This window comes from Anabrus simplex, chromosome 2 (genome assembly GCF_040414725.1).
Source record: "Anabrus simplex isolate iqAnaSimp1 chromosome 2, ASM4041472v1, whole genome shotgun sequence".
Taxonomy (NCBI): domain Eukaryota; kingdom Metazoa; phylum Arthropoda; class Insecta; order Orthoptera; family Tettigoniidae; genus Anabrus; species Anabrus simplex.
The window spans coordinates 338,985,537-339,013,296 of NC_090266.1; the positions used below are offsets into that span (position 1 = coordinate 338,985,537).

Consider the following 27,760-nt stretch of genomic DNA (forward strand, 5'->3'; position numbering starts at 1 on the left):
GCATAGGAATATGAACACAAGGACAATTGTTCTGATGGACTGCATATCCGCACGCGGCTGAGAGGCGTGACCAGTCTTAAGGATAATAGTGGTTAGAGGTACATTGAGTTACCCGGTTTTTCACGATCGTTACAGAAATGAGCTCTAGCTTGACACCACTGAAGTCGCAGATGGCAGTTATTCGGAGTTAGTGGTGTGAACGTTACAAGGCGATTGGCTCGGCGCTGTCCCTCAAGTAATAATCGATTTGTTACAGTTCGCTGTCACTCTGGTACCAACTGAAACTCTGATGGCTGTAGCAGATGCAGTGCGATCCTTCACAGCCATTCGGCGAATACGGCGATCTTCCCTAGCCGTAAGTGGCTCGTGTGCGGCCGGACCCCGGTCTTCTTGATACAGTGCCTTCCCGTGACCATAGTTGCCAGCACCGTTGCATTGTGGATACATCCGTGCCAAGTCCTTCTGCAGTATCGCGGAAAGAACATCCACCTTCTCGCAGCCTTGTTACACGGCCTCATTCAAAATCGGTAAGTTTCTGCTACTGTCTTGTTCGCCTCCTTAAAGGCATGTTTGATGACACCTACATCACAATGCCAGCACCGGTCGATGATTAACACTCACGAAATGTACAGCGCGTATTTAAAGCAACCTTGCTTCGCAAGGTCATAGTAGCACCACTCTTCGGCGACTAGCGTGCAAATTTGAGAAGGCGTCGTCTTTCAGATGTGCAAACACTCCCCTCGAATTTACTTTATCGAGCAAAACTACGCCTTGGTGTTGAGATTTCATTTTTCGCCAGTGTATCATAATACGTACTGTTATTGAATTCCCAGCCCGAAGGCTAATCTGGGGCCTGTTCCACGAACGAACTTTGCAACTTTTCACTTTGCACTTTGCACTTTTCAGTTCAGATTTTGTTCTATCACTTTTCAGATTTAGCTTGCAAAGTGAAAAGTTAAGAATCGTTTCACTTTTCAAGCCTGTTATGTTCCTTCATTGGTACAGAAATGCAAAGTGCAAAGAAATGAAGTGAAAAGTTTTCATAAATCTTGCAAAGAGAGGATTCCCTTTTCATCTGTTAATTAACAAGTATGTACACTAGTTTCTCGGCGTAGAATTTTGTTTAGTGATATAAACACGTTACGACGTGAGCTTTTGTTAGCATCAAGTGAGGACAGTGATGAAGAATCCAATAAGAGAAAGTACAAAGACGAGATTAATTTTCATAACCTCACTTCGACGGACTTTAGAGAGTGATTTCGTATTACCCCAACACAGGCTGACTATATTCTTGAAATGATCGGTCATTTATTGAAACATGCAACAAAAAGAAGTCAATTTTTTCCGAAAAAGAACAAATTCTTATATGCTTATATACATTGGTTAGTAAATGGTGCCCAGCTGCACGGTGTGGAATTTTGTAGAATGCAAGTGACATCAAAATCAATTATTTGCAGAACTGTTACCAAAGTCGTACATGTTATAGTAAATGTAATATTATTCCTAACAGTACGTTGGCCTGATAATCCATATAACATAGCGACGAGATTTCTAATGAAGGATGAATTTCCTTCTGTGTGTTGATATGTTGACGGTACTCTAGTAAACATTGATGTGTGTCATCATTTGAGAGATTATCTTTAAAGTTGTCAAAAAGGATGTCACGTTTCTCCTTGACAACATCCAGCACAGCCAGCTTCATGTAATACTAAGCTTTCTTTCCCATGATAAAAACTGAAACTGTACCACAATTATACCGTAAAGTACGCCGCGAAAAGTAAAGCATTAAAATCATAGAGTATTAGGCCTGTACAGTTTGCTCGTGGAATAAACTCGATCGGATCACTCATTCGCAAAGACTTTTCACTTTGCGAAGAAATTGAAAAGTACAACTTAGATCATGGTGGAAGAGAAAACTTTGCACTTTGCAAAAATTGAAAAGTGCAAAGTTGAAAAGTTGCAAAGTTCGTTCGTGGAACAGGCCCCTGATTTGACATTCCCACTATCAGGTGTTGCTGAAGGGATATTCTAGGGAAATGAGAGATATGCTATGCATATCGGTTTTCTGAGTCCGCAGAAATGTAGCTACACATAATCTGACCCTACAAGGCATACTATCAGACCACTTGTCACAGATACTGGCTGCACAAGGAATGGTGTTAAGCGTACTAACGTCACACATACCTCAGACATCTTAATAATGTTAAAGTTTGAAATTAAACTGGCACAGTCCGATGAAAAACAAAGAATAATTATTCTGGGCTATATCATAAAATACAGCGCGCCGTAAACAATATACCTCAAGTGATAAGTCTGGACTTTCAATTGAGGGACAGATGACCTTGATATGTGTTTTATTAAAAGAACAAAATCATAATAATCATCTTAAATTGGTTAATATGATAAATGGTGCGCGGTGTTTTGCATATTCATTGTCATTCATTCATTCATTCATTCATTCACTCGTTAATTGTATTTTTGTATATAACATGGCTTTCTTGTTGGTTTGTTGCAGATAAGTTTGGGCGTAAGCCGGTAATTCTCCTGGCCAGCCTTGTGTTCACGGCCGGATCCATCATCATGGGAGTGGCCACAAACAAAGAGATCCTCCTCGTGGGTCGCATCGTTGTAGGAGTCGGAATTGGTAAGTATCCTCATTGACCTCAAAACTGTTCTATGATACATCGATAGTATTCTCGGAAATTAAATATTTCTATAGCGAGTAAGTTAAGGTGTGAATGAATAAACTACTTAACTTCTCAGACCTGGTCCGAGAACTGTTGCTATCGCAATGGACGAATGGTTTACTCGCCCACCGTTATTATTACTCACTAAGAAGGCTCAACTACAACGACGGCGATGGCGAGGAGTTACTACTGCATGTTCTCAAGAGTCTGGGACAAGTTGTACGGTAACCGTATTCATGTGATTTGCACAAGTGTGGGTTGCACTACTAAATTTTTATCCAAGCTTGAGAAGGGGTTCTAGAGACTGGAGGTATGGATTTTGCTGTGGGGAGGAAAGCGGAGTCCCCTCACAGCGGCCCAAATAAGCACCAGGAATCGAACATAATGTATCCCTCGTCTATCCCACGTGTACTTCGACGGTCATCGTGTGTATTCCTGAATCCACACATGTTCTGTGGTGGTATTTTCAAATAAAGTCTTCACACACTTTACCACTCTTGGCATTCCAGATATTATAGGCTCACTGTCCTAGTTACCGACTGGCAGATCTTTGGTAACAGCAAGAACAATGATAGCGGAGTTGTGGAACCCGTTTCTCCCCACCGTATTAGCAAGCTGCGTTCATTTCTCCCATTCTCCAAAACAGTGATTTAGCATACTGATGTTTGCATGTTTACTACGTTGAGTTGGTTTTGCAATATTTCAGGATCATTTGGGAGGTTATGGCTGTGTTTGCAATAACTGCTGCCTGTCGTCCGCGTGTCCATTTAGATTTCTGTGTAACAATCACTTGATTACACGAGCGTAGAAGGAAAAGAAGCAACAATTCATTCTTCGATACTTGGTACGTGATGCGTACCTGGATCGCTTCATGTGCTGCTCGTTGACAAATACAGTGCGCGAGTAGTACCCACTAGTCTTGTCGTCCAGGTTCGCTCAGTGTGAACTTGAAACACATGCGAATGGAAACCCACAGTCTCGTCGGCCATCTGTTTCATATTTTTTGTTGGTTTCCTTTCGACTCTAGTGGAGAGAAAGAGTGCCTAATTTTTGGCTTTATTATTTGAATGTTTTCTATGCAAAAGTGACCGACCTCCTTTATTCTCGATTATGCAAAAAACTAACAAGAAGTGGTAATACAGATTTTTGGAATAAATTACTTTATTTAATAAGTACAAGGGCCTGCTTACCACGACATCTCGAGCAGTCAACTAGGAAACTGCAAACAATGCGTACATCTGTCAGATGTGGTTCACTTCAGCATAGAGATCTGCCGACATCATGAGAGAAAGAAACTTAAAAGTTCAACTCCAGTGAAGGCTATCCTCTCAGAAAGGTGCGCTGTAGAAGCCACCTTACCCCACTGACAGTCATTTTGTAGTCGCAACGGAAAAATGGTTAACAAAGAAGACATCCCCATATTTCCCAAGAAACGAAAACGACAAACTACTGAAATATTGCTCCATGCCCATCAGAAATTCTAGATTCACATTAAATCATGTGTTCGACATTTTTACCTCAGATGTAGAACATATCGAAGAAAAGAGGCAATGGATTCCATAACGAACTATTGGAATCGTTATTCAGTTCAGAGAGAACGATTATCAGCTAGTTGTTTTACGTCGCACCGACACAGATAGGTCTTACGGCGACGATGGGGAAGGAAGCGGCCGTGGCCTTAATGAAGGTACATCCCCAGCATTTGCCTGGTGTGAAAATGGGAAACCACGGAAAACCATTTTCAGGGCTGCCGACAGTGGGGTTCGAACCTACTATCTCCCGAATACTGGATACTGGCCGCACTTAAGCGGCTGCAGCTATCGAGCTCGGTACGATTATCAGCCGAGAGGCGAGCGGATGCTACTCATCGTTAACTAATGAACGACGTGGTAAAAAGCTGTAATTCACAACGCAGGGAGTTTTAGCTGTGGAAGGCCTTCACTCAATTATGGGGCCGATGACAAATATTAGACCCCTTTATACATCACGCATCATCATAACTCAGTTACAGTCTCATTCATGAATGAAACCTTTTTCCATTCCATTCCTACAGAAATTATTTCAAGATAGCATTTGACTTTCCTTGTGTAACGGTGAAGGCCATGCAACATGCATGTGTTACGGTCTTATAACACCGGTTATGGCTGTTACCTTTTTTATTTAATTGACCTTCGTTGAAATAACATTTGGTCATCCTCCATGTACAAGGAACACTCACAGCGCATATACAAAAATATAAATTGTCAGCGCAAAGTACGTATAAGAAATGAAAACCAAATCATCCACATTCTTCAAGTAGGTACATAACGCCGCACTGAATCTCTCTTCCGGGAGGAGAGGGGGAGAACATACAAAACACCGGCAACAATGCGATAAGCACAAAGTCAAATTCTTAAATCCGCTGTTTTCAAAAAGTCTATCGCAGCATTGAGAACTGAATTGTTTTCACCTTGTAACACCAATGCAGCGCTGGTCGGAAACAGCACTTGTAGATAACATAGTTAAGATAGAAAGCAGCTTCGAGAAGTATCCTAAAAGTCATACTGACATCGACAGCGCGGTGAATCCAAAACCCTATGCGACGTAGGTGTCAAGGGGATGATCGATGGTTTAGCCTCATTCGGATTACTGAAACCGTTAGACCTCGTGACCGATGAAACTTGTAATACCATGACTTATGAGGAATGTTAGGTTGTACGAGAGCATACGCTCTACCTTTGTGCAGTTGAGATGTTTCTTATTCCGTAGACCATTTGTGACGAATTTGTTGTCGAATAGTGGGGAAAAAGTCCATCCATGGAAGTTGCAGCGGTATAAGGAGACCTTCCGATGCACCACGTTTGGCTAGTACGTCAGCCTTTTCATTGTCAAAAATTCCACCATGTCCTTTGACCCAAAAAAATGCTATGGAGCAACCTGAAGAGTAGATGTTAGAAGCTCACTCCGCGATGTCATACAAGTAACCATGCTTTTGGAGAATCCACTGGAGATTTTGTAATTCCTTCATAACACTTTGGGAGTCCGTAATGATGAGAGCATGGCTGTTGATACTGCATCTAAAGGGCTTGGGATATCGTGGTCAATAACTTTGGATACTTAGAGTTTGCTAAATAACCTGCGATTACAGTGGTTAGTCTATTAAAAGCATTAGCGTTGGGCTATGATTGGGAGGGACTAACAACGCATCGGAAAAATTATGCACGAGTCCTATCTGTTTCTGCCTTTATTCGTCATGAATCTTACGTTGCAAGGAGCCATCCCACAGAGCTGTATTCGCAAGAAAAACTTTCCGACTTTTTATTTAATATTTAATGTAAAATGAATCGATTCTCGCGTGTAATCTCGACGTTTGGTTTACTCCAAACCCTTCAGTAAGAAATAGAGAACCCCACATTAAAACTGATCTGCATGAACAAGACGTGACCTCGCACGCTGCTTATTCGGTTGCTCTTCATTATTGTTCCAGAGTATTTTTCGTGGCGCGAAAAGTTCGCATTCTGTCACTGCTGTTCTTCATGTAGTTCTTCCATGCGTCTTTCTACACTCATTCCTAGCAAATACCACGATAGCACTGTACCTAGAGCATGTATCCCATTCCTGGACTTAAATTATTCCAGTACAGTTACACTATCAGACTCCCACAGTTACACACGTTATCAGATGATTTAACGCACTCATCATTACTCCGTGCTAATAAACAGATGCCCCTAGTATGAACAAATATTCGTACGAATGGTATTTTTACTTGATGCTAACTGAACAGAAACGTGCAGAGATGGTAATGAGTAATGAAGTTATATCCCCGTCCAAACTTATGTTGCTGTAGGATACTGTATTGAGAATAACCAAACGCACTACTGTTTTCCAGATTATTGTTGTAGTTATGCCTTATTTACGAATAACGCAATTAATATAAACACACGGCGAAAACAATGATCACGTAACAAAAAAACCGGAAACCCTCGATAGCTACCGGAGATACGCGAAGTGATCATTAACAGATAGTTTCATTCGCTACCGTGTCGCAGTGACGGAAGTGCGACTGAATTCAGTCGACTTGTTTTGTAAAGTACCTAGTCGACTGTTACGATAGTTGAAACTCTCGACGAGTTCGATAGTTGTTAGTCGATAGTACACATCTCTAGTAGAAACCTTTAGGTGAAATGAATGTGGCCTGTTCAGCACATGAATTGAAGAAGCATGCATTTCATTACTCATTAAGGATCTTTGCTAGTTTCGCAAAACATTCAGACTTCACTTACCTGTTAACTCAAAGACATCTAGCAAAGGAGTAGGGCATTAAATATGACCCCACTCATTGGAGTTGCCATACTCATACAAGTAAATATACATTCACTGACAAAACGATGTTACTTCACAATTCACATGCATACTATCGATGGGTGTATCAGTGATTACTGATTAGAGTTGCAATGATCTGTAACGTCTGGGGTGGTCCTACAACGGTTATTGCGATAATATTTGGCATATGGAGAGCCTTAGTCGGTCAGTCAACGCAGTGAGGGGAAGTTCACTGAACACAAAGCATGTCTACTAGACACATTATACCAGCATTTGATGGGCTTTTCTACGGCCGGCTACACACTGGGCGGATTTTGCCGCGGCGGCATATTTACCACCGCCATGTATCCAGTAGTGGCGCGAAGAAACGAATGGGAGCTTGCACACTGGGTGGAAGAGAAATTGCGCGGTGGCTGTGCGGCCGCCTGCTGCCACTACTATAGGCAGTAGTTTTACCGCCCATTTCTCGGTAGTGGCGCACGTCATCAAATGGGTGCTTGCACACAGCGGATTTTCAGCCGCCTTACATTGCAGTCTACTTACACGATTGACGCGGTGTACTTGAGAACTGTTTCGCAATCGCAAAATGAGTGTGGTAAAGGAAACTCGTGTCCTCATCCCGATGTGGTGCAACTCTTTTCACCCCCGTCCAACGGAGGCGAGCTGCGTGTACCATTTCAACCATATATCAGCCCCCCTGTCCTTAAATTTGTCAGTACCGTGAATCGAACCTGGCCCCTTGAGGACGGTAGCAAAGAACGCTAACAGTTCCGCTACGAAGGCGGGCAGTGTAGTGGCGATAGACAATGCCTTCCTTATATTCTTGGTTGAAGAAAGACAGCTCGTGTGGGATGAAACATTGACGAAATTGATATTCTAAAATAATTTAAAAACTTCGTTATCATTCCTCAGATTGTCAAGTAATCTATACAAAGCTCAAACTTCTGCTGTTCTCTCGTTGATTGGGTGGATTCGAACATGTCTCTTTCCTTTTCCTGTTCCTTCGACGGAATAACCAGAGTGTAAGTCGGTCCATATTGTATTGTAGAAATTATACTACTTAAATTAAAAACTATACTAAAACAAATTCAACTTGATTACGCATTGGACAGAGTGACATTAAAGTATTCATAAACAAGGTTAGAAGCGCACTTCGTATCTCAAACTACTTGCAACGGAAATGAGAAGCAGCTGTGTTTGGTTTTTTGTTTGGTTTTTCGCTCAGTGTGTAAGCACGCCAGTTCCGTACGGCGGCGACGGTAAATATTCCGACGCGGCAAAATCCGCCCAGTGTATAGTAACCGGCCTAATGGACCGCATTGTGGGTCTCGGAGACCTGGGGGCCGTATCGCGCCATTGCCGGACATGTGGGACATTAAGATGTCAGTCGCCCGATGTTGGAACTAATTGTGCAATAGTACACACACATCGTGAAGGTTCCGATAGACATCAAGGGTGGATCTTCGTATTTTACGCCAATCATCTGTAGCGGCGATTGAAAGAAGAAATAATTTATTCTGTTTTAGCCACCTGACTTTCAAGTTTCGGCAGACCGAAAAACCCAAGTTATTTTTTTAAAAAAATCGCCTGATACTAGGAATGATAAAAAACAATCTGTACAATTCCTATTGTTTTTTTCAGCTAATTCTTTCCTTTAATTTATTTAATTATTAAGAAAAATACTTAGTGGAAATACGCACAGAATGTCTTGTTGCGGCTAACAGATTCATACAGTCACAGCAAGTAGTGGAGACTCGCGCAAAAATATACCCCTACTACCTTTCCTCACAGCACATGCTACTTGGCGACGGTATCACTCCCAAAATAATAACTTAAATTACCAAAATGTAGATATATACCCCCTACAATGCTAGAAATATATATAAGATCCTCTTTTTCTCTCTCAAGTATATTTGTTATTAACATTATCGGGGGGTTTGTATATCAATAAGTTATTAATTAATGTACCTTTTGCCCAGGAACGCTAGCTGTTCGTCTAGCCGCTAATATAATTGCAGGCCACCTTCTCTTTCCTCTTCTGGGGAACACCGGACCTTCTTTGATACTCTCAACACTCTCTATCCTACTTATTGCACCTAAAATAGATGACACCCCTGCTAGATGAAGAGAGAAAATTGCTAAATCAACAGACGCACCAGCGTGAGCAATTCCTGAAGAGATGGGAGGATATAACGGATATAAGACACCCTTCCGTACTCAGACCCCCAGAAAGTGCTGCGTTCTACTGACATAGAATAACAGCAAAGTCATCTTCGTACAGGCCATGAAGGCCCTTGGAGGGGTGGAAGGTAAAGGCTTCCACCATTCGTGATGGGGTACAGTGGTTAGCTCTACGCCCGGCCGCCGTTGCCCCCGGGAATTAACCTGGTAGTCATTTTTGGTGTAGGCCATATGCACCTTAGGAAGTGGAAATCTCGTTTCTTAAATTTTACGACTTCCTGACGGGGATTCGAACCCATGTCCTTCCGGGCGAACCGAGCACGCCTTTACGGCCTCGGCCAGGTAGTCTCTACTGACATAGAATAAGCCAGTTTATATTGTAATCATTGCAATATGATCTTTGAACACTTGCAATTTCATTTACTTTCCTCCGCTCTTTTGTGGTGCTTAACTTTTTGTCGCGCAGTATTTTTTTTCGTTCTGAGTGCTAAGCGACTATCAACGAAAGAATACACCCTTCACTTTTTATTTTAGTATGATTCCTATTGCTAATTGCAATTGTTCGGTTATTGTGATGTATGTCTCTGTGAGTTAGCATGATGGCTTTGAGCCAAGAGCTTCCACGCTTCATTCAACTTAAAACAAGTCGTCAATTACTGTAGGCTGTCTTATTCAGGAAGTGTGAATTTTCATGTCAGCTGGTCAGTTATTATGATCATTGTGAGTGTCAAGAGTAGCTTGTTCAAGGTTGAAGGTCTCGACCTTGTCATGGCCTGTGATTGTTGTTTCCATTGAGTGGGTTAGTACCCCTCTTGTGGTCAGATTTAATGGACGAGTCGTGAGTAGCTTGTACTTGTGTAACACACATAATTTGTTTGAGCATGTTATCACTGCTTGGTTTATGAACCAGGAGTGTACTATCTATGTTGGCAACATTCAACGTTAGTACGGTTGATTGCCAAATAACGTTAACCGACTTGGTGCCTGGCTCTGTTACGCCTAAATCTTCGCTCGGCCCTAATATACTTCCAAATGTTGCCACTACAATGTAATCAGTAAAGGCAGACCTGAGTGGCTCAGACGTTTGAGGTGTTGGCCTTCTGACACCAACTTGGCAGGTTCGATCTTCGCCCAGTCCGATGGTATTTGAAGGTGCTCAGATATGTCAGCCTCGTGTCGGTAGATTTACTTGCACGTAAAAGAACTCCTGCGGGAAAAATTACGGCACCTCGGCGTCTCCGAAAACCTTTAAAAGTAGTAAGTGGGTCATAAAAACTATTAGTAGTAGTAGTAGTAGTAGTAGTAGTAGTAGTAGTAGTAGTATACCCGCTGATCACACTCCTAGCCAGCAGCGGAAGGAACTCCTATTTCTATTTCTTCCTTCGGAAAATTACAATAGTCGTTGAGAGAGAGAGAGAGAGAGAGAGAGAGAGAGAGAGAGAGAGAGAGAGAGAGAGAGAGAGAGAGACACACACACACACTATACTCATTCGCTTTTCATGTTAACATGACAGTGGACGTGCGGTTAGGGGCGCGCAGCTGCGAGCTCGCATCCGGGAGATAGTGGGTTCGAATCCCACTGCTGGCAGCCATTAAGATGGTTTTCCGTGGTTTCCCATTTTCACACCAGGCAAATGCTGAGGCTGTACCTTAATTAAGGCCACGACCGCTTCCTTCCCATTCCTAGGCCTTTCCTGTCCCATCGTCGCCGTAAGACCTATCTGTGTCGGTGCGACGTAAAGCAAATACCAAAAAAAAAATAAAAAAATAACAGTGCTGCACCTTTGTTGCCCGTGTCACGGCGGAGGTGGTTTAAGCATGTTTCTAAATTGAGCACTTAGAACATGAAACCGAAAACTAAATTTTGCTTCTCTAATCTAACTGAATAATTGGAAGATCTTTAATTTACAGTAATTTTATTATATGGGGAAATTCTAATGTACATGATATCAAAAATCTATAATACGTTACTGGTGTGAAATATAATAAAACTTGCAGTCCCATATTGACGTCGAATGTTTTGCATATTTAAAAACACGTACACAACTACCAAATTCTGTGAAGGATATGTAGTCGCTGAAGAAACTTAAAGGTCAGTTTCTTAACAGTGTAACCAAGAGCGAATTTAGGTACATACGGTATATTCCCCACAAAATATTATTTGTTGGTGTTTCTTCACACCAGGTTGTTGTAAAGCTCTGGTAGATTACTTCAAGGTCTGCCGAGAAACTGCTTCTTGCTCTTTCGCTCTTACGCTAACTGAAAATCTCAGATGAACCCGGCCAAACTTGCTGACTACTGAACGAGCTTAATTGCGCCTTTTGGGGCATTCTTATTCGGATTTCCAAAAACTCGTAAGGGTTTTGACGTATGTGGTTATGTCCTACAGTGCTCCTATAATCCCAACTACACGTCGCATCTACAATGTGCTTGGCAGCTTCAGTAGTCTTTCTCGTAACTCTGACCGACGATTCAGTAATTATCAGAATGAAAATTCACACCTATAATGTAACTTCCACGCTGAACTCTACCTTGAACACATTGAGCCGTATAAAACTCTGTTCGCTTTCAGCTCTCAGCTGGGACATTTGGTTATGTCCCATTGGGAGATGGAGTCGCAGGCCACTCCACTTCCAAATAATGAGAGCGATAAAAGGTATAACGAAGTTATGGAGGACTTCCTTTCGGGCTTCTCGGAGGGAAGCAGTGGTATTACGTCGTCTTCGGATCGGCCACGATATAGTAACTCGCTCCTATTTACCGGAACTCCCTCCGGTGTGTACGTGCTGAGATCATCTTACCGTTGTACACATCCTTACGGAGTGCGTGGACCTGGTCGATCTGCGCCGTAGTTTTAAACTCTCGAGTACCATGTCCCTCATCCTGCGAGATGACGAGCAGTCGGCAGACCTCGTCATCTCTTAAATGAGGGATAGTGGTTGGTTTTATCGCGTATAAACGTAGCGTTTCGAATTAGTCTTTGTATTATTGTTCACTACGGTTTATTAACTTGACTCTCTTTTAGTTTGTGTATTTTAATGAGTTTTTAAATAGTAATTTGCATCGTATATTATTGCATTTTAAGGCACTTTCTTATTCTACCATAATCCTATCATCTATCATTTTACAGCAAATAAGGCATTGCGAATTAGCTTCGCTGATTATTTTAAATTCACGATCATTGTTAATATTCATTTGTTTTAAATTCTAGTCAGTGGATACATTTTAAAATTTGAATTATATCATGTCGTCCATCTCGTACCATAAGGGCCGATGACGTTAGATGTTAGGCCTCTTTAAACAACGAGCACCATCATAATCATCATCAAATTCATTAAATTCATTGTTTGAGAAGCATTTCGCCCCTGTGTGCTAAGTTGGGCTCATCAGTTGGTACATAGCACACCCAGCACACCCACCAAGACGCATGTCTAGTCCATACCGTGGCGGCCACTGCGTAAGCTACTTGCAGCCACCGGCAGTGCCAATGCACTATGAGAGTCTTTGTCTCATTACCAAAAATTGATCCCTGCTTGGCCATCAGGTTCCCTATGGGAATCAAGATCTATATCATTTCCAGAGACAGTTACTTACGTCGGATGATGAATTGTTTGTTGATTACTGCGGGTATGGTAAAACGTTCCAGACAATTTCGTGCAACTTTCTGTAGGTGATCGAAGACACAACACTCATTTGTATTGCAAATTTATCACTATTACCTTGGATGTTTCGGATTAGAATCTCTAATTGGTTACATTATGCATCTGACGTGATCATATTATGTGCCAGTAGGGCGTAATAAAGGAGGTCTTTGAAATCTTACCTGACGTAGAACGTAACCTTTGGTGCATTCTGCAAACCATATATCTCTATAAATGTTTATTAGGTGTATTTGCACGTCTGTTTTGTGCTCCCTGCCCCGCTCCCCAAGTTTTGAGATAATATTTTCCCTTGTCAAAAAGTTCATCTTGGCAGGGTCGATCCTGGCTCAGTCCGGTGGTACTTGGAGGTGCTCAGATACGTCAGCCTCGTGTCGGTAGATTTACTGCAACGTAAAAACTCCTGCGGGAATAAATTCAGGTACCTCGGTGTCTCCGAAAACCTGAAGTACGAGGGCCATCCGGAAAGTAGTACCCGTTAGCGCCGCACGAAGCGCTGACGACTCGGGTAGCCGGTGGGGAAGGTCAGACCGCGTCAGTGGCTTGTCTGCCTCCTCTGTGCGAGGTTGCGTGACGCTAGCATTGCCTGTGTTGTGTCTGTGATCGTTTAAAATGTTTAAACAAATTGAGAACCCCGCCAGTTGTGAATTGAGGGCCGTGATTAAATTTCTAGATGCACGAAACGTTCGACCTTGTGATATTCATCGCCAATTAACGGAGGTTTATGGAGACAATGTGATGGACGAGTCGTCTGTTCGGCGCTGGTGTCACAACTTCAACCTCGGGAGGGGGAATACACACGACGAGGAGCGTTCAGGGAGACCATCTGTCATTGCAGACCAACTGCTGAGCACAGTAGACGAATGCGTGAGGAACGATCGGCGCGTCACAATTGATGAACTCTGTGAACATTTTCCTAATGTGTCTCGAACAATTGTTCATGAAATTGTGAAAGACCATCTGAATTATTAAAAAATCTGTGCAAGGTGGGTCCCTCGCATGCTTACAGAGGAGCACAAAACCAAGCGTATGGCTGCAGCACTGACGTTTCTGAGACGTTATTCCAATGGATACTCTTTCCTGACTCGCATCATTACTGGGGATGAAACATGGGTTTGTTATGCATCACCTGAGAGTAAACGACGGTTAATGGAGTGGCATCATGCTCATTCACCAACCAAACCAAAAAAATTCAAGACAGTTCTGTCCACCAGGAAACTCATGGCAACCGTTTTCTGGGATCGCCGAGGTGTACTGCTCATTGATTTTATGGCCCGTGGAGACTCAATTATTGCTAATGCGTATTGTGAAACATTAAAGAAATTACGGCGGGCAATACAAAATCGACGGCGAAGTCTATTGTCTACAGGCGCCATTATCCTTCATGACAATGCCAGGCCTCATGCAGCTGCGATAACACAACTTTTGCAGCAATTAAAGTGGGAAACCTTCGACCATCCCCCGTATAGCCCGGACTTGGCCCCTTCAGATGTTCATCTCTTTACGAAGCAAAAAGACTTTCTGGCGGGAAAAAGATTTGACAGCGATGAAGAACTTAAACGAGCCGTGACTACGTACAGTATCTCAATACGCTGGCGGCGGAGGACTATGACGCTGGAATACAAAAACTCGTCCCACGTTATGACAAATGCCTAAATTTGCTTGGAGATTATGTGGAGAAGTAGTGTAAGGTATGCTCTTTCCAATAAAAATGTGTATATTTGTTAATATTTACTCCTGTGTCTTTATTGCGCAAACGGGTACCACTTTCCGGATGGCCTTCATAGTTAGTGGGACGTTAAAACTATTATTATAATAAAAAGATCATCCATAATAAGATTGCCTGAGGGAGCAATCAAATACGGTCTTTTCAAACAGTGCGACGACATACACATACCCGTGGAGAGAGAGAGAGAGAGAGAGAGAGAGAGAGAGAGAGAGAGAGAGAGAGAGAGAGAGAGAGAGAGAGAGAGAGAGAGAGAGATTTTTTTACCTACTTCTCGTGCCATGATACAATTAACAGGGGAGCGTTCCGGTGATTCACCAAGCCATCAACTCTGACTAGCCGTTCGCTGCCTAGCTAAGCCAGCCATAGTCTATTTCCTGGCCTTGACTGTTCAAATTAAATGTCGGTCTACGAAGGAAGGTCGTGATTTTGTTCAGAGTACAGCTTGTAGGAGGCACGTTCGTGTATGTGGAGCTATGCCCTTCCTCCGTTCACCACCCCTAAATTGTACCTACATTTTGTGGAAAATTAATGATGATAATAATAATCTCTTTCCTAAAGCTTATTCGAGAGCTGGAAATTTTAGAGAAATGTTGCAGGAATTAGGTAAAGCAGTAAACATGAAATATTCTTGGAATTGATTAGTCGTGATCAACGCACACTCATTTTATTGCGTATGCGGACAATGAGGGCCAGCTGAATTTTCTGGAACGATTTATTTCCAGTACTGCTCTCTACAGAAGTCACTAATGAATATTGTCTATTTAATCGTACTATGGAATAACTTGTCTCTAATATGATGTAAGAGGAAGACTTCCGATAAGTTTATCGCTCTCTGGCTGAATGACATAGTTTCCTAATTTGGTTTCAGCAAGTCCATGGTCAGTGTTACTTAACATTTTCGTGAAGCAGTTCTTCCTTTTACGCGTGTCATATTCGGCGCACATGGGTAGCCAACGAGCTGTGGTAGAGTAGCAGGGAATGTAGAAAGTAAAGGCAGGATTCCACTGAGGCAACATTTGGGCGACATGGAGCATGCGACAGTGAAGCATGCTGCAGTCGACTTTCAATTGAAGGAGCACGGCATGACATGTAGCGTACGGCTTTGTGGCATGAGACATGTTGCCATCTGTCGAACACACTCTGGTGCCGCATGCCTCAAAAATATGCTTATCGAACAGTGTCGTCCGGAATCGGACAGTGTGTGTGGATCGGTGTTACAATTTCCGTGCGACAAGATGAAGTGGGCTATTGAAAGCACTGTGAATTTAATTAAGGATTATAACAATGCTCCGGAATTGCGGAATGTAACATGGAGTTATTATGAAAACAGTAGCATAGAAAGCATACCGACGGTACACAAGAAAAGTGACACAAGTCAAAATACATCATTTTTCAGCCATTTAAAGATTTGTCATTCTTTTGAGAGCGGGTTTCTTTTCCTCTTTCGTAAAATTGGTTATTCCCATGATCGAGAAAGACTTAATATATAATATAATATAATATAATATAATATAATATAATATAATATAATATAATATAATATAATATAATATAATATAATATAATATAATATTTAGGAAACCATGGATAGTTGAACGTCAGTGTTATTCAACCCTTGTATACATCAGTAATCAAATGCATAGTCCGACTCGTTGGCTGAATGGTCAGCGTACTGGCGTTCGGTTCAGAGGGTCCCGGGTTCGATTCCCGGCCGGGTCGGGGATTTTAACCTTAATTGGTTAATTCCAATGGCTCGGGGGCTGGGTGTGTGTGGCGTATTCAACATTAGAAATCATCCTAGGTAGGGCCCTCATCTTCAGACATGCAGGTCGCCTAATAGGCAGTCTACTAGAAAAAGACCTGCACCAGGCCTCTCCGGAGGCCATACACCATTAATTATTAATCAAATGCACAACCAATTCTTTTCCTAATATTTTGGAATTTTAATGTGCAATATACACCAAAAGTTTACAGTAAAAACTAAAATAAGATGTAAATTTGTAATGTAGGAACACAACATAATGCTGTAATAGGCCTAATGTTAATACAGAAAACTTTTTTTAAAGCCAGACTGACGTCAGCTGTTGTTTCCTACATAAATCGTTATAAAGGAACTATAACCGTGTAATTGCACAGGTACATAATTGCAGTAATCACCAAATCTTTAACTACAAACTATTATAATAATACAAATAAGATTTAGGAATTACATTTTTCGACATCAATTTTAACAAGCCCTGTTTTTTAGTTTCTTTGATGATCAGTTTGTGATTATACACCGCCTTCAGCTGGATGTTTGCAGTAGAACTTGATCGTGTCTTCCTCACTGCAATAACACGAAATTCCGTATCTGCGTAAGAAGTTTTGAAAATAATTCTTTCAGGATTCTTTCCTTCAAATCAAATTGCTGAGATGCGACTAATGGTCACCTGTTTATTTTCATCTTCAGTTTTTAGGACATTTAGACCTATTTTACATGTCAAGTCCTTTAAGTCATAGAACAATTCGTAGTTCATTTCATTGACTTGGTAAGGTTTCCCCGTCTTCTTGGCTGTACGAATTAGTGTGACATATTGCTGTGGAACATTAATGGGTCCAGATTTTAGAGATTTTGTTACCTCAGTTCAGTGGTTGCATGTGCACTATCACCTTCATTCTGGCTATGTCCTTTAACCAAAAATTTGTGTGTAATGGAGTTTATAAATGGATAGCTATTCACAGCAAACAAATGCATTGAAAAGATAAAGCGATTTTTTGCTGGCCGCAACAGTTATCTGAATAGAATATTACATCCAGTTTTTTGCTCTCTGTGTTCTTAGCTCTCTTCTAAACCTTCAAGATATCTCAAGACACAAGTTCAGATTTCATTAGCATCCCGGTTCCCTTCGGTCTCATCCCATACGAAACATTGGATTGTATTACACCGAAGCTCAACTATCGTAAAATTGAAAACGTTGATTTTTTTAAGTGTAGTAAAAACTGGAGGCATCACCCCTGGGACACTGAAGCCCTGCCTGTAAATCATATACAGCGACAATTAAATTTCTGCTCACACTTTTCTTATCATTATCATTTTCCATGCGTGATAGGTCCTTTTCTAGTAAGTGTCTGTTGTATTTTTCCTTCTGTTTCTGTTTTTCTTCTACCAAAGCATTTATGAACATCAGGCAGTCCTCACACATATCATTTTTCGGTTTAAAATGAAATATTAAAATCATTATTAAAAATCCTGGAGTACATTAAGTAATTTGCAAATGACAGATTCTTCTTGCATTGATAACATAATCTCTGTGCAGGTCCGCTATTGTTCTACCTTCAATGTATTCTCTCTTCGAATCTTTTCGGCAGTAATGAATTATATCCTTGGAATTGAATTAATGTGGTGACGTACTCCTTCTTTTACATCATCAGCAATGTGGTGGTGCTTACCGTGTTTGCCTCTGAGGTCTGAATCAAGTATTCCACCTGTTGCATAACTCTTCTTGTGTATACTGTTCTTATTGGCCTGTCTGTTATGTCTAGTGTGCTTTTAAAATAAGTTTTACAAACTCTGATCCTCTTTTCCGCAACAGTAAAATAAAATGCTTTATTATTTGAGCGATGACTACTTTCTCTGATGTATCTGTATTTAGGAGAAATACTCTCTATATAGAACAGAAGGAACTCGCGTAGCCTTTGTAAGTTTCCCAAATTCCAATTTTCATCAAATATCTTCTGACGGTCTTCTTTAATTTTTGTACTGCATTTCAACCTGCATTTGTCATACAACTTCCTTCTTAACGACTTTTCCACTCCTGGAACTGGATACATACTCTTTTCCAGAGTTCCTGCACTGCTTTGCTAATGTTTTCTTCCATTCCAGTGGTCTTGCCCGTCTTTTCCTTCCTTTCTTTCTTCCTACGTCAACATTATCCTCCACAGCAGGGTCTTCTTCAGATTCCGCTCCTGCGGACGAAGAGGATGAACTAGTTTGTCCCTTGTAGGTAGGATCTTGAATGCCACCATCAGATGAAATGCCCGATTCTGATGTGCGAGAATTAGGAAATGAGCTGCTACTACTTTGTTCGTTCACATCTGAAATGAAATAAAAGGACGTTATCAACCATTGAAGATTATTTACGTACATTAAGATTTTTTCTATAGATACGCAGCGTACATGTTCTCCTAGCAATAAATCATATGATTGATTTATAAGGAAGAATATCAAAACAAGGTAAATGTTCTAACCTTGTTGCGGTGATGGCAAAGCCGGTTGGTCTTCGGATGGGTCGGTAGAGTCTGAACTCTGTTGAAGCTGTGGTCCACAATGCGACACTAGTACCGTTGACTCAGCGACTGAAGTAATTCCAGTGGCATCTGAAACAAGGTTTAAAATCTAATCTGAAATGTTAGCCGGGAACCATGCTTTGCAATGAATCGAATTTACATTATATATTTAGAAGGAAACTTAGGATAAAATAAAAATACAGATTATTAATATTTTAAACTACATACGTAGGTAATTCCTTTTACTAACCTGCTTGTTGAAATGCTGATGTAACGTCTCTTCCTGGATCTACTGGTGTCAGAGTTGTCCACTCACAGTTCTTATCATTTGAGTCACCATGGCCTTCCAAATGATCATATTTCATTTTTGCCAGCTTCAGTATAACTCTTGTGTTCTAGGACGCCATTGTTCATAATATCTGATAGCTTACTAGGAAACAACATGAAAGAAAGCACGAGCAACTTGAAATACACATACCACCATCGCGGGATTTCATATTAAGAACTATGAGGAAATGTGTCACAAGTTCAAAGTTTGCTGCAGAATTTTCCCACAGCAATGCTCTGTTTATATTGAAAGGTGACACAATTCAAAATATGTTGCAGTAGGATATCATTATATTGTAGAAAAATGTCTTAACTAAAAATTTACGACGATGAAAAAAAGGTGTTGTGTTAGGCTCACCTTATCATTAAAAGCGGCTTAACTCGAAATATGACACTTTTCTTGATAATGAACTATAATAATATTGTCACAACTTGAGATATGACTTTCTTCTCGACACAGCTGCGATGTTCCCGCTTCCGCTCCCAGACCTCAAATGAGATGCAGGGTTGCCACCGGGCAAAAAATGTTCGTACCAAATTTTCCCGTGAAAAGGTGCTAGATTATGGAAAAAAGTACTAAATCATTTTGTTTTACAATGGAGTAGGATTATTCATGAAGGCAGTATAGAAAAAAATATACTTATCAAAAACATACCTTTATTAAATGAAAAAATCGTAATTATCAGAAGATATCGGTTTTGATATCTACGACGGGAAGCAGCAATGTTGCAGATTCAATACCCACTATTCTAACATTTCCAGTTCCAAGCTGACTACCAGATGAGTCATTTATTTATGTTTAGAACATGAACACTATGAAACACACACACACACACACACACACACACACACACACACACACACACATATATTCATTTTGTCTTTATACACTACCCAAAATTTGGCTGTCTTTTAGAATATATTAACATGCATTTCACATTTTGCTCTTCTTGCCAAAGTGATAAACTGTTTTGAAATGTGAACATTTTGGGCAGACTAGTGCTTTAGGAGCCCACTCACATACACTACGGAATAGTAGTTTGTTTCTCAATCTGGTCTTATTAACAGAAAGAGCAGGAAAAGAAACTGTTCTGTTTCAGCAGGAGAATGTGGTAAACAGAGCAATGCCTTCAAAAATCTTTTCAAATTTGAAAAGATGTAGTCGCCCACAGGATTTTTCAGTTCGATTAGAGTTCCAAAATTCCATAAATTCTTAGTACTCTTTCTGCGGTTCTGTGGACTTGTTTGTTAAGAAGGAAACCACACTTTCCACACGACACACGAGTTCAATATAAATAGGGCCTATTGTTTAATAGTGCGTTGTTTTGCAGGTATGTTATAGTGTAATTTTTATATTGAGCCTGTATGTTCAAGAGACTGAAAAGCTTTTTTTTTCCTGTGGACATTGCTACCCACCATTTCCTATCTAACTTCATAAGCACTTTCTGTAATTACATTAGGGAAATATATAGCTAATGGGATTATACTGATGGAACTGCCATCTCTTTTGCAGTTTTCTAGTTCGACATGAAGAGATTTCTTAAAATAGGATCACTAAAAACTACCCTCTAAAAAAACTTGTTCGCAGAATTCAACATGAAAAGATACACTTGGCTCTGAAACTTCTTAAATATTTCTTTTTTGTTCTTCTGCTGCAGTGGAAGAACGTCTACTCTACCTCCGTAAAAAGTACTAGATTTCCATAAAAAGAACTAACGTACTAAAAATGTCCACGAAGTACTAGATCTAGTACTAAAGAACTAACGGTGGCAACCCTGGTGAGATGTGACATTATTCAAGATATCAGCCAGTCGTGATTCTTCCGGCGGAAAACGTTACTCCCATCTAGCGGCCAATTTTATAGATAGATTTATGACGTTTTTCTATGTAAAAATATGCAGTGAAAATGTGTTCCACTTCTTAACTCAAAATAGCATTTTTTTTGACTTGTCACTTTTCTTGTGTACCATCAGTACGTTAAAACGGCCCCCAGAAAAGTATGACTGCAGTGTCCAGGAACGGGAAAAAAATAAAAAATGCGTTCAGCTTTCCACCGAGAGCATAAAAAATTCAGAAAATTAAAACTGGTGGTGCTTCTCCATTGAGAGGAAACCTGTGGTTCGCGTAAAATCTATTTACATTTCTTCTTGACATCGATGCTCCAAACATCAGGTGACAATGAGGAACGTGAGGTGATTTTCAGCCACTGTTTTCCTATAATAAATGAAATAAGTTAACTGCTTATGAACTTCTGTAAATACGATTGTGATTTATTCGATGCCTGCCGGACTGAGTGGCTCAGACAGTTGAGGCGCTGGTCTTCTGACCCCAACTTGGCAGGTTCGATCCTGGCTCAGTCCGGTGGGATTTGAAGGTGCTCAAGTAGGCCTACGTCAGTCTCGTGTCGGTAGATTTACTGGAACGTAACATAACGCATGCTGCACTAAATTCCGGCACCTCAGCTCTCCGAAAACCGTAAAAGTAGATAGTGGGGCGTAAAGCCATTATTTAATGCCTGTTTTTCTCGTTATTAGTACTGGCAATAGTTTGCTCTAGAAATAAATCAGAGATAACTATTAAAATATAATTTAATGACATAATACTAACTACTACAGCAACAATAATTAACTTGGCAGGTTCGATTCTAACTCAGTCCGGTGGTATTTGAAGGTGCTCAAGTAGGTCTGTCAGTCTCGCGTCGGTAGATTTACTGGAACGTAAAATAACGCATGCTGCACTGAATTCCGGCACCTCGGCGACTCAGAAAACCGTAAAAGTAGTAATGGGACTTAAAGCCAATAACATTATTGTACAATAATAATAATAATAATAATATATTCTACGTATCAGTATCTTATGGCATTGCCATGCCTATGGATTTCTCGTAAATACGTCGTTTAATAGCATAACAACAAATGGTTCTTTCTACACTGTTAACACACAATTAATCTACTTTTTGTTTGAATATCCTTCGCCGCTACTCTAATTACGCAAAGTCTTCCAACAATTTCATCACAGTCTTTTTCTTCCGCAATTTGTCTACTTATTGTCACAGTTATCTTTCATTCTCCTAGTATAACTCTATTAGAAATGTGAACTATAAGGGGGTAAAATAATCAGAATTGGGTTAGAATATTCTGCTTAAAACTGATACATTTTAATTTTTTTAAAATAATTAAATTCCAGTGAACAAGAAGTCTAAATCTCCCCGTACCTCTAGGCATACCGATTCTGCCATGGTACACGACCTTCATCTGACAAAGTACTCCTTGAACTCATCAATCACTAATGGCTTTTGCCTCTTGAGAATTCGGACGTGGTTTGTTTGCTAAGGGCTCCATGCCTTATCAGCTTGGATCACTCCGCGCCATGCACATTTCCGGGATCATTAGTGAGATGATAGGTTGAGAAAGTCGAAACAAGGACATAAAGGAAGTGTAGCTGTCACCAGCCGGTCAAAGTCGAGTGAGGAACTGTTGCCTTGGTTGACGGTTGTAGTTGGCGACAAGTCTCCACAAGTGACGCATGCTACACCGGGCAACACATGTAGCATACCACATGTTTTCTGCCCCACTGACAACAAGCTGCATGCTATATAAAGAGCAACATTTGTTGCCAGCCGCATGCTGCATGTCACCCTTTGCCGCAGGCAGTGGAATCGTACCTTAAACCATTTGAAATAAGATCAGATGTACGACAGGGAGATGGTTTCCCACCTCTACTCTTCAATAATTGTGCATTAGAGAAGGTAGTTCAAGAATGGAGGAAAGCCATCAGTACTAAAGGTGTTCAACTAGGAAGAAATCCAAATAAAATCATTATAGATTGTTTAGCTTTCGCAGATGACATGGCGTTAATTAAGACTCATTAGATAATGCTCAAGAACAAATACGAGAATTACAGAAACAAGCGGCCAAAATAGGACTACAAATATCATTTGAAGAAACAAAGTTCATGACAAACATCATTAATGCCCCTCAAAATATCACACTTAACAATAAGATACCTCGGACAAATTGCTTTAAATACCTGGGAGAATTGATAACAAACAACACAAAAGAAGAGGTAGCTATTAGCGATGGGCATTCCGAATGAAAACTACCGAATTATTCGATAGTCTCAAACTACCGTTTCATTCGATTGTTTTCAACAACATTCGATGTTTCATTCGGTCTATATGATACTGAATTATCCTGCTGTAGTTGCTCCCACTTCGCTCAAAACGATAGTACGTAAGTCGAATGTTACGGAAACGATAGGAACCAATGCAATAGTATTACGGTCTAGGAGAGCAACTATCGCGCGCGTATTTTAAACATTATCCAATGATGGTCCGTAAATATTATTCCCTCCATTACATGGGCAAAAAAAGCAGTCCAGCAGAATTCTGGAAGAAACACAAATCTGCCATGGAACTCTCATACACATTGTCACAGAAATATCTCTCAGTTCCTGCAACATCTGTTCCAGCAGAAATAATATTTTCGAAAGCTGGGCAGATGAGTGAAAGAAGAAACAGGCTGAAAGCAAAACATTTAGATCTTTTAATATTCCTGAACAAAAATCTTTGATTATAGGAAGACAGTGGTAGCCTAAGTGTCTGATTAATTATACTGCAAGTTTGATATGTTGTTTTAGTTATCCTAACCTGTTCTATGTGCACAGAATGAAAACATTTGATCTAGCTACTTTATGTACTTTTTACCACGACATACTATTAGTGACTGCACATATAAATGCTTATTGCTCTATTACATGTGTGTTTCATTTAGTTCGCGGTTTGGTTGTATTTTTTCATGTTAAAATGCAATTTTTAAAATATAATGTATCTGAAAATCTATGACAGCATTGAAGAGAGCTATGTTTAACGGCTGTTTGCACATGTATATTGTTTGACATGATACCAGTTAAATAAATAAAAATGTATTTTATTGTACTTCCTCCTACGAAGAGAGATTGCCTAACCTAAAACTGACCAAGTGCACCATTAAATATTTCATATTAAAATAAGTAGGCCTACGTGGTCCCAGTGTCCATAATGTTAATAATGAGTATTCAATAAATTGTTCCTAATGATTAGCACACCGAGCTCGATAGCTGCAGTCGCTTAATTGCGGCCAGTATCCAGTATTCGGGAGATAGTAGGTTCGAACCCCACTATCGGCAGCCCTGAAAATGGTTTTCCGTGGTTTCCCATTTTCACACCAGGCAAATGCTGGGGCTGTACCTTAATTAAGGCCACGGACGATTCCTTCCCACTCCTAGCCATATCCTGTCCCATCGTCGCCATAAGACCTATCTGAGTCGGTGCGACGTAAAGCAACTAGCAAAAAAAAAAAAAAAAAAATGATTAGCACAGATATTGTGGGAGCCGAAATAGCAAGGATCAGAGTAAATATGAGACCGTACACTGTAACACGCGTGCATATTGCAGTAGTTAGTAACTACCGTAACGAATGTCAGCAATTCGGAAACCGAATGAAAACTATCGAATAAAAACATTCGGTTGTACTCCTGGACTATCGTTTAACAATCGATAGCAGGAAGCATTCGATATGCCCATCACTAGTAGCTATAGATATGAGTAAACAAAATGGAAAGGATGTTTCATATGACAAAAAATATATACAATAAGAAATCTCTATTCTGGAACTTGAAATGAATACATTACCAAACAGTGGCCCGGCCAGAAATTTTTTATTCAGCAGAAACTCATAAACTTACAAGAATTGGAGATCTTAAAAAATTACAAAAAAGGTGAAAGAAGAATTTTGAGAAAAATGCTGGGACCTATAAGAAACAACAATGCGGAATTTAGACTACGATCAAACAGAGCTATATTTAAAAATTGAAAAACTGACAACTGTAATGAGCAAAAGAAGACTCCAGCTTTTTGGACACATTTGCAGAATGAATAACAACTAAAATAATCTTCAACTTATTGAACTGTTAAAAATCCAAGCCAACATGTAGTTCACTGAAATTGAAAAGGATATGAAAAACGCTGGAATTGAAATATATACGATAGAAAATAGAGCACATTTCAGAGAAGTAACACAAAAGGCAGGATTTGAGGAGAGAAAGAAATTAACAACTGGAAGAAAATGGACTCAAGAGGAAAAGGAACAACATTCTCAGAAAATGAAAGTCTGGAAACTAAGAAAATTAAATGCATAGATAAGTAACCAGAGTTGACTTACCGTACCCTCAAAAGGTTTATTCTAATAATAATAATAATAATAATAATAATAATTGAACAATAAATTCCCAGAAGGGAACCATAATTTCATTTCATGGATAGTGAATATTAAAGTATTCAGTTATAATAATAATAATAATTATTATTATTATTATCAGACTCATTAGCTGAATGGTCAACGTTGAGGCCTTCTGTTCAGTGTGTGCCGGTTTCGATTCCCGGCCGGGTCGGGGATGTTAATCGTCTAATTAACGGTGACTAGGTGTTTGTGTTTGTCCCAACACATTCCGCTTCACATTCATACAACGCACTACGCTAACAAGCACCACAGAAACACGCAATACATTCTTCCATATAGGGTTAGTGTCAGGAAGGATATCGGCTGTAAAATAGGGCCAAATTCACGTGTGCGACACAGTACGCACCCGCGGCCCCACACGTAGTAGTAGTAGTAGTAGTAGTAGTAGTAGTAGTAGTAGTAGTAGTAGTAGTAGTTTAAAGGGGTCGAACATATAGGTCATCGGCCCCTGAGCAGAGGAAGTATTGGATTATGTAACATCTCCTTATACAGTATATTACTACGTACACGCTTAAATAATTAAAACTGCTTTTTTTAAATAATGACCTCACCATTTAATGGTGTTACAATGATCGATAGCTGATGCAAACATAATTATTGCTAAGCTCTGAAAGTAATGAGGTGCTACGGAATCTGTAAGGAAAATCTTGTTCAGGGCGGTATGTACTCTATGTGAGAGTTATTAACCGTGATTTTTCTCCGCACTACTTGATTTAGCAAGCATGGTTATACTGCTCAGTTGAAGCGATGTAAAACGTTAAGTGAATAGCTGCACATAACGAACTTGCTTCTTAATAATCAAATACTTACCGTCTTGCTAATAAACGGTGTATAACTTTCATACAAGGTTTATACAGACCAGGACCCTTGTATAAGCGTTGTATAGCTGCGAGTAGCGGAAAAAGAAACGAGTGAGCAGTTTATTTTCGTGGTATTTACTGTCTGCAGTAATATAATCGTGGTGAAATATTCGACTTATCCATTTAACATTGAATACACATTGAAAGAATGGACGATAACGTTGATCTTCACGATATTTTAAACACAGAAGACATACACCATTCAGAGGTTATAGAGGCTAGACATTTTCGTAAAGTAAGACGCTTTAAAGAGAGGGAATGACAATGAATGACTATAAAAGGAATGATGGTTGGGCGTATTTTTGTGTAATAATGTGTTACTGCTTAATGGACTTTTGAAATTGCGAAGTTTATTATACATTATCTGCCTCTACAAAGATCTTTCTCAAATTTGAGTATGAAAAAAGGACATACTCGTCGACATAAAACAAATGGTATAACTTGAAAACCTTACGAAATGATTTCCATACTTCGTAGTTGAATACGCAGATATGATGGGTAAATGCCTAATATAAACTTTTTTGATCAAACCTTTCTTTTAGCTACCAAACAGTTTTTCCTTTCTCCTGTAAAGTAAGGATTTTGGAATGTGTACGCTTTTCAACTCGCCGATTCAATTACAGTTTCTAAAGTTTTCCGTACTATCCCAGTTAGGAGCTTTTGATCTTTTCTTAAGCTTTTTCATTTCTTTCGTTGCGTTCATTACACAAGCCAGCTGAAGAAATGTTGATATCAATATAAGCCAATTTCCAGCTGTCTCACTTTGTTGCCACTGCCTTTCCGATATGCCGTGCTGCTGCGCGACTTTCCGGAAAGTTTTGCTCGTAGATAAGCAGCAGAAGCGATCATAAAGGTGAACGTGCGAAATACGTCAGTGAACTGCAGGAAGAGATACCTACGACTTGGAACGAGTGTATACATGCTGAATAGTAATACAATGCGTATACCACGTTTATTAGTAAGAAAAATATACAACGGTTATACAGGATTTATTCCCTATATAACTATGCAAGTGTTAAACAACTGTATAAGGACTTTTTTTTAGTAAGACGGTTAACCTATACTGCCAGTTGAAATCAACAGCTTGAGGTGTCAGCATATGACCTCCTGCTACGAAGACAGTGATTTGTCTCCTACTAAATCACACGTACTGTTTTTACTCCCATGTACATTTCGCGCGGCTGATACCCTCTAGTTACCAGATCATTCAGCTGTATTCGGTATAGTGCGCTCAGTCATTACCTGTTGACATTTCTACTCTGACATAGCAACCTACCGGATAAAGATTTCACCTGCCATGGAGGGTAAGAGAAATAGAGGGAGACCAAGGCGACGATGGTTAGACTAGGCTTCTTTTATATGAGAGGCGTGGATCACACTACAATCCACCACAGAAACACGTAATAGGAAAAACTTCCCTGCATATAAAGTAGGTTTGACGTTAGGAAAGGCATCCGGCCGTAAAACTGGG

General features: G+C 40.2%; 1 protein-coding gene across 1 annotated transcript in view; it reads left to right on the top strand.

Moving 5' to 3' along the window:
- Nucleotides 1–27,760, top strand: part of LOC136864123 (proton myo-inositol cotransporter) — a 569,053-nt gene that overhangs the window by 219,875 nt on the left and 321,418 nt on the right. The window contains exon 3 of the mRNA XM_067140727.2: nt 2,516–2,644. Within this exon, the coding sequence (XP_066996828.2) occupies nt 2,516–2,644 (129 nt within the window). The remainder of the gene's footprint in view (nt 1–2,515; nt 2,645–27,760) is intronic.